The sequence below is a fragment of the Antechinus flavipes genome, chromosome 2 (genome assembly GCF_016432865.1).
Source record: "Antechinus flavipes isolate AdamAnt ecotype Samford, QLD, Australia chromosome 2, AdamAnt_v2, whole genome shotgun sequence".
Classification (NCBI taxonomy): domain Eukaryota; kingdom Metazoa; phylum Chordata; class Mammalia; order Dasyuromorphia; family Dasyuridae; genus Antechinus; species Antechinus flavipes.
The window spans coordinates 492,076,985-492,092,169 of NC_067399.1; the positions used below are offsets into that span (position 1 = coordinate 492,076,985).

Consider the following 15,185-nt stretch of genomic DNA (forward strand, 5'->3'; position numbering starts at 1 on the left):
GATTTTTTTCCCCTAATAGCTTTGTGTAATGGATAGAGAGATAACTTTGGAATTAGGAAAACCTGAGTTCAAGTTCTGTCTTTGAATATGATGTTTATGGGACCCTGGACAGCTCTCAAGGCAATTTTCTGAGTTTGTAAATGGAAAAGAAGGTGCTAATGTATGTAAAATAGTGGGAGTTTTCTCATTGGGGAGTTCCTTACACTACTGAAATCATAGGTCTAGTCCCTAACCTTATTCCTATTCAATCTTAATTTGTCTCTTTCCAACTTCTTTCCTTTGTTCCTAATCCTATTGTCTGTGGCCCAGCAAAACAATCTATGCCATTTCTTTGAGACTGCATAGCCCTTTTAATATTTGGGGATGGCAGATTAAGTCAAGTCAAATCAACAAGCATTTTTAAAGTTCTTACTATTTTGTAGTGTGAAGCACCAGACATAAGAATGGTCTCTCCCACTCACAGCCCACCTCCCCCCAAAAAGTAAAAAACAAACAGTCTCTCAAGGAGTTAATAGACTGTTGAGGGAGCAATGTGAAAACAACTAGAAACAAACAAGACATACTGGATAAGTCAGTAATAAGAAAAGGCATTAGCATTAAGAGATCCTGAAAGGCTTCTTGTTAAAGATGCAACTTCAACTAAGATTCAAAGGTAGTCTGGAAAAGTAGGAGGGAGAGATGAAGAGGGAGATAGTTCCAGACATGGGAATTCTAGAACTGTGAAAATTAAATGCAGTTACTAGATAAAGTCTCCTGTGTAAGGAACAACAAGGAGAGCAATGTTACTTGCATCATAGCAGTGTGGAAGAGAGTAATGTAGAAATGTTGAAGGAAATGTTATTAAGGGCTTTAAAAGCTAAAAAGAGGATGTTTATGTTGGATTCTGGAGGTGGTGTTGGGGAAGGGAAAGGTGAAGGAGTTATGGATAACATGGTCAAATCTGTGTTTAGAAAGATCACTTTGATAAATGAATGGAGGATAGTCTGGAATGAGGAGAGGCTTGAGGCGGGGAGACCAATCAGAAGAGAATTGCGTGAGATAAGTAAAGTCAGGTCTTATAGGTCTCGCACAGACCAGATCAGCAGGTTACTGTTTGTAAGGAAGCCAAATTAATCTTGTGCCTCACCCATGGAAAGATATTGGACACATAATTGTGGAGATCCAAAGGATAGATGATAAAATATGTTACATCTCTAAGGCATTCCCCTTCCTCTCCATGTCTCCCCTAACAGAACTGTAGGCCTGGGAGAGAAAGATTGTCATTGTTATAGATTTAAGGTCATTGTTTCCTCTCTCCTGAATTTGTCTTCACTGGATTCCTGTCTCACAAAGGTCTAAACCAGTTTGCTGAGGCTATGGGAAGCTTTACTTGCTTGAGAAAATAATGCTCTGAGGGAAGAAAGAGTGGGGAGCTAAGAGTAAAACTACTGCTGATTGAGCCAATGGGACCTAAAGAGGAACTACATCCTCTTAATCTTTGTGGTATTCTTCCTCCTTGGCTACCTTCTACTCAGCAGCTTCCTGTTTAAGAGCTCTCAACTCCCTTTTACCGGACTTCACACTCCTCTCTGTTCAAATCACTGTAATTGCCCAAGGAGCTATGGAAAATGGAGGTTTGTACAAAGAAGCAAGGAACCTTACATAGCCCCTTTGAGAGTCAGAGGACAGATAAGGGGATCATTTAGTGAAAGAAAAAGCTCTAGTGTCAGATTTGGAAGGCCTTGAACTTCAGTCCTAGCTTTCACAATTTCAAGTCCTATGACTTTAGGCTATTTGGAATCTGTTTCAGTTTCCTTATTTGTGAAACTGGAATAAAAATATGTGGGTCTAGGTTAAGAAATTCTTTAAATCTTAACACATTATAGATAGGATTAGATGGTAATGACAATTCTTTGTTGAATTCCTCTAATACCTTAAGGGGGTCTTAAAGATGCTCAGTGATGCTCCACATCTGGCAGGTTCTATCATGTTAGGAAAGCCAGAAAAAGCTGGCTTGTATATTTGCTGTCCAAGGCTAGTCTCATTAAATTGAGAGACAGCAGGCCAGCAACTGAAGAAAGTTTTTCCACAGCAACTAATCTGGAAGATCTACTAGAGTTTGAAGAGGGTCCAGTTTGTGTTGGTGGAAATGATCTCTGGACATATATATTTTAAATATCACAACGGAAAGCTCCGAAGTTGAAGTTTAGCGTACTGGGATTTCAAATTTTGATTGTTATTAAATGTGCGATTTTTGAGGAAGTTAACTTTCTTTGTCTTGATCGTAAGAGGCTGCCCTAAATGGGGCTTCCCAATTCTAAATCCTCTGAGCTCTTAACTACTGAGTTCGGAAACCAGAAAATTGTATGCTAATCCTGAATCTGACACGTGGACTATGTGGCCATGGACAAATTAGAGTTTCCTCTTTAGCAAAATGGATATATAACGGCAGGTGCAATACCTTTCTGCCGTAGCAGATGTTTTCTAAGTAACATTCTTTGTGAGGAAGGAGGTTTTGAAAGGAAATGTGTAATTATCATTAAACATCACAAGTTTCCACAGCTACAAAAGGTGGATGCAGGAGCTCAAGAGGGCGGGAGCACTAAAAGAGGCGGGGCCAAACTGAGGAAGGCCGAACCATCTCTGCTGAAAGGATCCCGCCTAAGTCTATGAGAGAAGGTGGAGATGCTGAGAGGGGCGGGACGGAGCGGGACACGCTGAGGTAGGGAGGGGACCTGTTCGCCTGCGCAGAGGGGGCCTGGAGGATCTGGGCTCCGATTCTCGAAGCCCGGCAGCGTAGAGGAGATTGCTTTGGCTCGGCATGAGCGGGTGCGCGGAGGCTGCCGCGGTGGCTGCGACCTTGCCCGGAACAGGGGTCAGAAACCCGGAGGCACCCGGCGTGCGGCCGCCGATGGTGCCCCGTCAAGCATCTTTCTTCCCACCGCCAGTGCCCAACCCATTTGTGCAAGATACACGGATTAGCGCCAGCAGCCGATTCCTGGTGAGAGGGAGGGGCCGAAGAGGGCTCTGGGGGAGGGAGGAGAAGGAAAGGTGGGAAGGGAGAGAGATAAGAAGGGAAGAGTGCTTGGGCCTTGTCCGAAGCCGGTTCTAAGATCAGGAAAGATCTATGATATGATAAGGATGCACATCTGTGACCAAGTGCATGGGGAAAGAGTGGGTATATGATGGTCAATCTGTAACTATCTGAAAGGTGGGTTTATAAAAGGGAGGAGCCTGAAGGGATTTTCATTTATTATTATTATTGTTGTTATTATTTTATCGGGAAAGAGATGTTGAATTGTCCCATGGAGAAGTGGTTGAAGTTTTATGACAGTCGGCCCTGTTTAAAAAGGGTATGTGACTGAGTAAGTTGTTAAAGATATTTAATAGTGACATGGTGAGATTTTGAGGTAGGTTATGAGTCTGCAACAAGGGAAGAATCTTCAAAATTTGAATTTGTATTCCGAAATCTTAATACATGTTTGACACATCGTAGACATTTAATAAACGTTTGTTGATTGAAAAGGAAGGTGGATGTGAATTCAGAAAATAATGGTATTGTCTACATGCCAAAAATATATAGTTACGTATTTGATGAAAATTTCCTTTTCTTTGCTTTTTTTTTTTTTTTTTTTAAACTGCAGCTTTGCACCATTACACACCCTCGACTTCCTCTTTGGTAAATTTGGCGATTCAGGAAAAGATAGGCCTATGTAATTTATGTTCGTAATGTTGGTTCTGCATTCACAAGTGACAGCAATTTTTTCTTTGCTTCCCTTAAATACTATTTGGCACTTTAATTGTTATGTAAAAATCTATATAGTGCCTGAAAATTACACTTGGCAATGAATGACTGTTTTGGTGAAAAATTGCAAGGGTTCAGCTAGGTAGTCATTTCATATTACTTAGAAGTGATGAATCTAAATGGCTGTTGCAGATGAGTTTATAAAAGAAGAAAGAAGACAATGTGGTAATTATTTTTAAAAGTGAGGTTTTGAAAGTTTTTCTCTGAATTTTTAGCTGATAAATTTTTTAAAAGTCCTTTTCACTTTCAATACTTAATGGAAAATATTTGAAAATACAGGGACCATTTTAATATTGTAATATTAGTTCAGGCATAATGACACTGATTTGTTGTTAAATAAGTATCATTTATGTTGTATATATGTTTGACATGAAAATATAGTTTGTAAGGCTTTGAAGAATCAGTTTTCAGGAGCTTGCATGATGGAGAGAGAAAATCTCAAAGATATTAAGCAAAATCCCAAGAATTTATAGCTATTTTTTTTAAAAGCAATTTAGAGCAGGGCATCTTAATCTTTCCCCATGAAAGATGCCCTTTTACCTGAGAAATTTTTATGATATTATGCATATAGTTATATAAAAATAGATACACAAAACATTTTCTGATAATAAATCATAATAAACCATTCAGTTACATAACTCCATATGGAGTCACAACCCTAGTTTAAGAAGCTTTGATATAGAGAACATCAATAAATAACAGTTTGTTTTACTTTTCCATTTATATATGAATACATATATACGTATGTGAAATTTTTGTGAGAATTATATAATCTGCATTGAGGCCATTCTTATTATATTTGATGAAAATTTCCTTTTCTTCATTTTTTTAAAAACTACAGCTAGGATTGGAAAGGAAGAAAAACTATATTCCATGGTAGAGCACATTTTTACCATTGTACAATTGATTGAAAGATAAAGAGAATAACTCTCTGGAAAACTGTTGAGGTCTAGCTTTGGGGTACCTAAATGAAGTTAGGGTTAAGGTCTAGTGGCAGGTTTGGGGTACAGATTTGGGGTGCAAGGGGGTCTAGTAGCAGCGCGAGTTCCCAATAAAAGCATTTATTGGCCCGGAGAGCTAGATTGATAAAAGAGGTTTATTATTAGATAAGCAAAGTTAAAGTATAGGCGAAGGTAGAGATAAGGAGGGCACTGGACAGAGGGTCCAGTGGACAGAGGGTCCTCACATGGTAGCCATGTTTGGAATCTCTGCAAAGAGGGGTTCCCAGCGGGGCCTTTTTATAATAGGAGACTTAGCTCAAGGGGCTTTCGGGTGTAGCCCCAAAGTTGGCTCATATCCGGGTGGGGCTGGGAACAGGTCAGATCTTCTATTGGAATTCAAAGGGACCAGGATTTGTGAGTTAAAGGGCAATTTACATTATTAACTAGGAGAGGGTGGGAATCTAGAAAGGAATCTTTCCCGCATCATAACTATGCATAGCATAAAACAGATATATCTTGTCTTTTCCCTTTATGTGTCATAATTTTTCACCAGCATCCTGAGATGAAGCTTCCTGAGAGAAAGAACTGACTTGCTTGTCTGTATTTATATCCCCAGAACTTAACATTGTCTATCAGTCGGTAAAAATTTATCAAATGCCTACTGTGTGCAAGGTATTGTGTTAGGTACTAGGGATACAAAGTTTAAAGATCATTCTTGCTTTCAAGGAACTCATCCAATGGGATGCTTAGTAAATACTTAATAAATGCATTGTTTATCTTCCTTGAAGGTATTAATTACCATCAAGATAGATATCTAACACTGAGTACAGGTGAGAGGTGAGAGAGGGATTCCTTATATATGACTAGGTCTTCCTAATAATATTGTTCATATATGATATTGTTCTGATTGCAAAAAGCCTTAGGACATCATAAAACCTTCTTGATTGGGATTTATTATCACTCAAAACAACTTAGCCTAACTATACAGAAAAGAAAAGCTAATAGATAGAAAAATTCCATTTTTTGGCCATGATATATATTTATATGAATTATCTCTAGAGCTTACCCAACAGTATGTATATTTTAGATAGAAAATCAAAATGAACAATGAGTTGGGCTCAGAATGGAACAAGAAGCTGGCTTCCTTGTCTTTGAGAAATTGCAAAAAAATGTCCTTTACCCCATTTTCTCCCCTAAACAGAGTCCCTTCTTTTTAATACCTATGTTTTTCTAGTGATTACATATAGCTGTAAATCAAGCACAACATTATGGTTTCTATAGAAATGACATTTTTTGAGCAAGAGAAAGAAAAAAAAGAAGGAAGGAAAGGGAAAAGGAGATGAAGAGATAAATGAAGAGAGGGAGAAAACCCTTGGTGGTGCAGAAAAATGTGCAAGAAAGAGCATTTATTAAGAATTACTGAGCACTGTGTTAAACCCTGTGAATAAGTAATAAAGTCAGTGCTTATTCTCAAGAAACTTTCTAATGAAAAAAGACTGACCAATAAAAGAATGCTAGCAATAGGAAGGGAAAAGGAGGATAGAGGGAAATAGTAGAAGTGTCTTGGAGGCCTGGGCCTCAGCAATAGACAGCAAAATTTTACCAATAAAGCTGGGGAATTTAGGGGCCAATCTAGACCTGGAAGGTTCAAAATTACAGGTTATTTAGTCCAACCCCCTAATTTTACCAATATAAGTGATTTGTCCAAAGTCACAAGTAGTAATCACCAGACATGTGCATCTGAACTCTGATTCCAAAGCCAGTGCTCTTTTGCCTGTCCCAGTCTGAATGAAGATCACCCAAAGGGCAATGAACTGACCGATGGTGGCCACAAACAAATCATGATACATTATGAGCAAGGAATTATACAAAAGAAACAGTGTGAAGTATGACATTAAAGAAATATTATTTAAAAAAAAAGGAACCAGTCACATGCAAAAGAACATGAAAAGAACATGAAAAAAATCTTAAGCATGTTAGGTGGATTCGGGTCATGGACTGGAATTATAAGGATGGAAACCCATGGATGGGTCTGCCATGTTGATGTTATACCCCTATGGAAGAAATCACAGGTCCATTAAGTATTAGAATATATGTGCTTATTTCAGTCCCTGAATCTAAAAGTCAGATAATATTCAAAATGGACTGGCAATATTTGTAATCAGGTTCTTATTACCTCATACTTGGATTATCACAATAGCCTGATGATTGGTTTATCTTTCTTGTTTCATTTTCCACTCGGTTATCAAATTAATCTTCTTCAAACTCAGAATAGAGCATTCAGTAAACTTCAGTGTCTTCTTATCATCTCTAAAAGACTATAAAATCTTCTGTTTGGCATTGAGTCCTTTATCATCTAGTCTCCTCCTACCTTTCTATTACTCTTACTTTTTACTTCCTACCTATATACTCAATGATCCACTGGCATTGGCCTTCTTCCTCTTCTCCAAAAAGATACTCCCTGTCTCCAAACTTTTGGCATTTTGATTGGCTATTCACTAATTCTGGGAATAGTCTCCCTCCCCATCTTCATCTACAAATTTTTCTGGTTTCCAGTCAAAATCCCATCTTCTACAAAAAGTCTTTCTGATAGTGTCTTACCATATTGAACATCTCCAATGTATCTGATGCCTTATTTAGCTTGTTATAGATATGACAATTTTTAAGTGGTCTTCCTTATTAGACTATGAACTCCTTGAAAATAGTGACTGTTTTTGCCTTTCTATCCTTTGCACTTAGCATAGTACCTGACATAGATTAGGTACTTAAATAATTCTTTTTGACTGTCTGACTGGGACTGATTATAATCTACATGTTTGACATACCAGAAAGCCAAGAGATTGAAGCAATCCCATTTTATAAATTATCTTGCACACTAAAACAATTTGAATAAATGAAAGGCAACATTGTTTAGAACTAGATTGCTAAGATTTAGTAGTAGAAGGAAACTTAGAGACCAGCTAATTCATTCTCCTCATTTTACAAATGAGGAATTAAAACCCAGAAAGAAATGTATCCACAATGTGAGAAAGCTCCTCCCTTCCACCAAGTGAACAATTTACTGCAGGACTAGACAAACAGTGGACGATCTAAGATGTCATGGATGAGTGTGACTTGCACCTTTAGATGGAGTACTCACATTGCTGATATCACAAATCTACTGAAATAGTTAAGTAACTAGGCATATTTGAATAAATAAATTTTATCATGAAAACATTTCATAGGTTGCTTTCCTGTGTGACTGGAAAATGCACTTAACCTTCCCCCTCCCCCACTCTCAATTTTTTCATTGTGTAAAATGAGAATAATAATATTTATAATACTAACTTTATAGCTATGTTGTGGGGAAAATGCTTTGTTAACTCTAAAGTACTAGGTTGATGTTGAGTATTATTACTATGTATTTAAGAACTTTTTTTCACCTATGTCTCGTATAGAAATAAGCCCTGGCTCTTTTTTCCTGATTAAATTCCTTACTATTTCATCATATAATTAAAAGTGTTTAAGTTTTTATTTTTTCTATAGTGAGGAAAATAAAATTGCAAGGCAATGGAAACATAGGAAGAGATATAATACAGCTTGGTGCTTTGACTGACTGTTCCTGTGTTCCTAAAGGGAAGTTTAGGAAATATTTGCTCTTGAGATTTTTCAATGTTTTATTGATCTCCAGTTGCATTACTCCTATGCACTATTATTTATCACAGGAGCTTTTGTACTTCCAGCTCATGTGATTTAAGCTCTACTCTCAAATCACAGTTCAGTATCTATCATTTCCTGTCTTCTAATGAAGGATCTTTTGTGACTAAGATTTATTTCTGCTGTGTATGGAATTGAGCTCCTTGGTAGCTTGCAGTATTAGTCAAACTGTCCTTATGATGCATGATACTTAGCTGCTTTAGTTAAAATCATATTTTGCTACATCTTTACTAAATCCCTTTGGATAATGATGGTCTTTGACAGACTCATATCGTATTCAATTTCACTCATTGAGAATATCATTATAGCTGTTGTGTGGATTAATTATGAGGTGCTTGTCAAGTGGGGCAAAAGGAAGGAATTTAATAATGAAGTACATAAACTAATATGACTTTGAGGTGTATGTCCAACTGATCATTGGGCTAAAGAGTTGTGCGAATAGGTAGAAGTTGCTATTGAGTGTTTATGGGATATTTGAGATAGTATAAACAACTAAATATGGTTTGGGTATGCTTTAGGTAAAGACAGCACAAAAACTATGTAAAATCTGAAAGCTTATAAGCAAGAACTTTACAAGGATGCAAAGCCATGCATTTAGGTATATATTATAGTAATTAATATAGTAATTATACAGAAGAGTGGCAATATGATAGTTGGTGGAAAGTTGTCTCAGCTAATATCTTACACCATATTCCATAAAAATATCCAAAATGGAAATAAAACTTGAAAATTAAAGATCATGCCATTAAAAAAAAATACAAGAGAAACTTTATATACTTTTTCATAGCTATGAATAGAGCATAACTACTTAATTAAATAAGATATTGAAGTAGTTAAGGAAGATAAAATAGATACTTTTGATGATATGAAATTCAAAAGTTTTGCTGACACAAAATTAATATACCTAGGATAAGGTAGGGCAGCTGGGTGCTGCAGTAGATAGAGTGATAAGCCTGGAGTTCAGAAGACCTGAGCTCCAGAAAACCAGGCTGTAGATACTTAACATTAACATTTTGACACTGGGCAAGTCACTGTTTACCTCAATTTCTTCTTTTGTAAAATGAATTGGAGAAGGAAATGCCAAACCCCTAGGGGTCACAAAAATTTAAACCTGACTGAAACAACTAAACAACAACAACAAAGGATAAGAGAAATGGTTGAATGGGAAAAAAAAATCTTTGTAGCAGATTCCTCATATAAGACTTTAGTTTTACAAGATATAAGCTAATGTATATAAAAGACCAAAAGTCTTTCCTCAAGTGATAAACAGTCAAAGGATATGAACAGATAGTTCTCATAAGAATTGAAAATTACCTGTGTGAAAAAAATTCTAAATTTTTAATAAGAGGAATACAAATTAAAACAATACTAAGGTTTCAACTTGCATCTAGCAAGATAGCAAAAATTATCCCCTAAATGGGAATAGTCACTATTAGTGTGTGTTTGTGTGTGTGTGTGTGTGTATGCATAGATAGACACATTAATACATGGTTGGCAGATTGGAATGGTAAACATATTCTCCAAAGAGTTCGGTGACAAAGAGAAAGGCTTCATATTTAATATAATATTTATACAAGCACTTTGTAAGATATCAAGGAATTGGAAACTAGATTCCTGTCATTTGCAGAATGACTAAACAAATTGTGAAATGTAATGGCACATTAATGTATTGTAAGAAATAACAAATATGATGAATGCAGAAAGGGATGGAAAGACATAAAAAGAAAAAATGTATGAACTGATGCAAAATGTGATAATCAGAGTCAAAAAAAAAAGCCAATATACCCAGTGACCATGGCAATGTAAATGGAAACATCAAGGACCTCAAAACAACAACAAAAAAACGAATAGTATAAAATTACAAAAAAAAAGTTGGCCCACAAAGAAGACATATGAGAAGATATCTCTCCATATTCCTTAAATTTAGAGGGTCTATATATAACTTTGCCTGGGATGTCATTTTTAATGTATTTATTAATGTTGCTGATTTTTTTTCTTGCCCCTGCCACCCAGTTATATAGCAGAAGATCTGGCCCCAAGGAAGGTGGTAGAAGAATGTAAAAAGAAACAGAGAACATGTAAAAGTAAAAGATATTAACAAAAATCTATTTTAAAAGAATAAACAAAATGTTCTTAGGCCAAGAAAACCTCAATTCAAGTCTTTTACATATTAACCCTATCACCCTGAACAAGTCAATTAATTTCTTAGTGCCCCAGGCATCCCTAAAATTGTAATTTGGGAAACAATATTAATCTTCTTTAGGAGATCGAGTTTTCTCTTTAAAGTTCTTATACTGCAAAATAGATTACATATAAATAATTTCAAATTATAGCAGTTCTCTCTAAGACAATAGTCATTTCATATTTCTGTTTTAAAGAATGATTTAATGAGCTTTGCTATCAAAAATAATTTCCATTTATCCATCATTATCATCTTTAATTTTCAGATTCTCCTTTTGGGAAGTATTTTGCTTCCAATCCGTGCCATATGCGTTGCATTAATATTGATAATGGCTTGGCCATTTGCTGCAGTTGCTACAGTAGGCTTACCAGAAAAATTGACACATCCAGTCATAGGTTGGAGGAGGTAAGCAATACTTATGATTAAACACTGAGTGTTTGAGGATAAAGAAAAATCTGTCTAAGCCCAGTAAGTATGCCAGCAAGGCCTGAGTTCAAAACCAGCATCAGATATTTACTAGCTGTATGATCCTAAGCTAATCACTTAACCTTAGTCTGTCTCAGTTTCCTCAAATTTAAAATGGGATTAATAATAACATCTACTTCCCAAGGTTGATGTGAAGATCAAATAAAATTATATTTGTGAAGTATTTAGCACAGTGCCTGGCACATGATAGGCAGTATATAAATGGTAGCTATCTTCATCATCATCATCACCACCTTTATCATTATTTTATGTTTGCAAAAAGTTAGGGGCAGCTAGGTGGCGCAGTGCATAGAGCACCAGCCCTGAAGTCAGGAGGACCTAAGTTCAAATCTGGCCTCAGACACTTAGCATGTCCTAGCTGTGTGACCCTGGGCAAGTCATTTAATCTTGATTACCTCAGTAAAAAAAAAAAAAAGAAAAGAAATTAACCTAGCCTTATTTCACTGTAACAGTACAAGTCTTATTAAACACTGCACAGCTATCTATTTTTGTATTAAATATCCCAATATAATATAGTAAAATGTTATGTTGTATAAAATTTTGCCAAAACATGATATTGGTTCTGAAAAATATTCAATTAGCATATACAATAATATTTTATTATTACCATGAATCCTAACTTTCTTGTATGTTTTCTTAGTTTTCTAACTTGCCTTAGTTTCTCTCCCAAAGCCTCACTCTTTTCATTTTTCTTCCTATGTGAGTTTTTGCCCTGGTTTTATAGAGTCAGATAACTATATTTTTAGAATGATGTGTCATCTGGGGAGGAGAAGAAAATTATGCTTACATTTTTTTCCCAGCTCTGTACTTTTTTGCTAGATGATCCTTCTAGTTAATAAATTTTAAAAGACTATAATAAATAGCAAGTGTGACAAAAAAAGTAATCATTTTGATTTTTAAAAAATTAAACAAAGCAGAATTAATTCATACATATAAACAATATATTTTTATTTTAAAGTAATGATATCATTGATCAAACATTTTAAGCTTTAAAATTATGATTCTATGATTTTTTGGAACTTCTCCTTTGATGATCTAGTCAGAATCTATGGTACATTCTTTTGAATATCCTCAGTAGTTCAAGTCTTGATGGAGAATTTTTTTTCTTAGGATAGATCTGATTTTTGGAAACTGCAACACATCTTTTAAAGTCAGTTCATCTATTTACCAGAAATGAGTTGTGTCTCTAAAGTTGTTAATAGAACTGATTTTTTCAAAAAAATATAAAAAGTATATCATAACTTAGATTTAGAACAACAAAAAAGTATTTTCTTAAATACTTGCAGATAGTGGTACACAACATTAATCAAACCATTTTAAGAGCTCTTACTTGGGCATGACTTTCAGAGGTATTTTAGAAAGGAGCCCCGCAAGAAACCCGTGTTGTTATTCTGTAGTCACACTTTTTTTATTTTTGCAAGTTTTAGACAGTTGCCTATAGGGCACTAAGAGGTTAAATGACTTACCTAAGGTTACTGAAAGCAACTGTATAAGGCCATTAAATTGCAGAGAAGGTGCTGATTAACACTGGTAGAGAAAAATCTCACAAATTCCCAGTGAAATTCAGATCCAATACTGACTCCTATTTTTGATATATTATGATGCTTTGAATTTCTTACTACACTTGAAAATGAAAGTCATTCTGCTACTGTCATCACCCAAAAGAACTAATTATATTCTCTGTGCATTTATTTTTTCAAAGGACACTAACTCACCCAGCTCTGAAGTTTCTAGGCCGTGCTATGTTCTTTTCAATGGGATTTATGGTTAGAGTGAAAGGAAAAATAGCAAGCCCTATCGAAGCACCAATTTTTATTGTAGCTCCTCACTCTACCTTCTTTGATGGAATTGCTTGTGTTGTTGCTGGGTTACCTTCTATTGTGTCAAGAACTGAGAATGCATATGTCCCACTGATTGGCAGTAAGTATTTGTAGCTAATACATGTGACTTTTGTTTTTATGCTAAATTAAAAAAAAATTTAAAAGCATTATATTATTTGTTGACTAACTTTTTAATCAAAAAGATTATTTTAGGAATATTGTTTTTGAAAATGATATTTATCTGTTGTACCTACTGTATTGTACAACACTTAAATCTGATGTAGCTAATATATATACTAAAGATATTATTGTGTCTTTTTGTAATTAGAACTCTTGATTTATCATGTTGAATTAAATATTTTTCAAAACAAGTCCAATTCAAAAGCCATATCCTATTGCCGTACATAGTGTATTTTTAAATGAATTCAATGAATGGAATGAGATAGAGATTAGTGACTCAAGAGATATATGAAATCTTTTCTTAATGTTTATGCTTTCTTCATTAATTGCTTACAAAAGCCTCCATGAAGGACCAGTAGGTATTTTTAAAAATGATGACATGAACTGAAAAAAAAATGCTTCCTGCCATAAAATATAATAATGAAGCCAGTGAAATGTTTTTTCCCACAAGGAGCTTTGGTTTCTCCCTAAGGTACTTGTCTCTGAGTAACTTCTTTCTGTTTTCATCTCCTGTTGTTACGTAGTTTGCTCTGGAGGAGTAAAGTTGGTGCTTCCTGCTTTGTCATATGTGTAATAAAGATATTTGTTTTCTTTGTGATATGGTAGACAAGAAGGCTGATTTGATTGTCGGGTAGATATACGTTCAGGTCTATACTCTGAAGTATCCTGGCTGTGTGACCAAGAGCAGATCACTTAACTTATAAATTGCAGAGAAGGTACTGATCTAAATGGGTATAAATGCTCCCTATTTTTAAAAATAAATTTCTGTGCTTCACTAGATCCATCTTTGTCTGATGGAATTATTTCTGTAAAAGTTTAAATGAAATATCTTATGTAAATCCACATTTTTCACATATCAAATCTTAATAGTGATAGTTTATAGTAGTATCTTTAGTGTTTAATTTAAATTTAGTATTAAATAAGAAACTGTCACTGTGTATGGTTATAAAATGTTATATTTGCTACCTTTTATGTTCTTTATCCTTTCTCTCAAGCCAATAGATGAAATATAATTTTATGCTTAAATATATATTTTGCTCTTAGAAATGGAACTTGAATTCCTTGAATTGGAAAGCTTCTTTGCCACTACTGCCCCCTCTTTCCAAAAAGGAAAAAAACTTTATTTTTTGATAGGTTGATGTAAGCAATGTTTATGTTTTTGTTGTTGGCTTGAAATATTTGTCATTTAGATTAATGCTTGTTAACCAAGCATATTATCTGTGGTTTTTTACTTGTTTTAAAAGGAGTTTTACGAGCTATTCAGCCAGTACTAGTATCCCGAGTAGACCCTGATTCTCGAAAGACCACAATAAATGAAATAAGAAAGAGAGCCACTTCAAGAGGTGAATGGCCACAGGTAAAAACATATTTACTTCTCTTCAGGATCTGTCTTTTATGAGTTTGTAGATTTATTAATTTATGTATTAGTTTTCATTTATGAATACTTAATGTATTTACAGGATTTTCAAAAAGTATTATTAATTTTTAAAATATTACTATTACTTTCTACTGACTTCCCCATCAAAAAGCAAACAAAAAATAGAATTCTCATTTGTTAAAAAAAATAAGTTTAGTTAAACAAAAGTTCTATTTGAAAATGTGTGCCTTATTCTTGGCTCTAGATTATTGTTTTCTTTATCATCATTCTTTTGAAGTCATAATTGATGACTATATTTGATTAGAATTCAGAAGTCTTTCAATGGTGTTGTTATCCTATGTTGTCATCAGTGTAGTCAATAGTGACAAACTCAAATAGGAATTAATTCCTTCGGGCTGTATTTACTTGGAAAATCAAAATGAACATTCTCTATGCTGTGTTGTATTTTCATTAACTTATTAATTACATTTTACATTTTAATCTGGTTTGGGCAGCTCTCGTGGCTGCTGGCAGCCAGCTGCCTGAGTTTCACATCTCTTGTAAATTTTCCTCATTCTCCTTACGTTGTTCTCTATCAGTTCATACAAATCTTTGATTTTTTCATATTTATCACTCTCTTTGGGTATAAAATACTCCATTATATTCATATACTACAATTTGTTCAGCCATTCCCCAATAGATGGATGTCTATTGTTTACAATTCTTGTTACCACAAAAA

The 15,185-nt window shown here is 34.9% G+C and overlaps 1 protein-coding gene across 1 annotated transcript in view; it reads left to right on the forward strand.

Moving 5' to 3' along the window:
• The first annotated feature begins 1,315 nt into the window (after window positions 1–1,315).
• Window positions 1,316–15,185, forward strand: part of LPCAT2 (lysophosphatidylcholine acyltransferase 2) — a 76,837-nt gene continuing 62,967 nt past the window's right edge. The window contains exons 1-4 of the mRNA XM_051979865.1: window positions 1,316–2,980; window positions 10,869–11,008; window positions 12,792–13,009; window positions 14,334–14,446. Coding sequence (XP_051835825.1) covers window positions 2,801–2,980; window positions 10,869–11,008; window positions 12,792–13,009; window positions 14,334–14,446 — 651 coding nt within the window. The 5' untranslated portion in view covers window positions 1,316–2,800. The remainder of the gene's footprint in view (window positions 2,981–10,868; window positions 11,009–12,791; window positions 13,010–14,333; window positions 14,447–15,185) is intronic.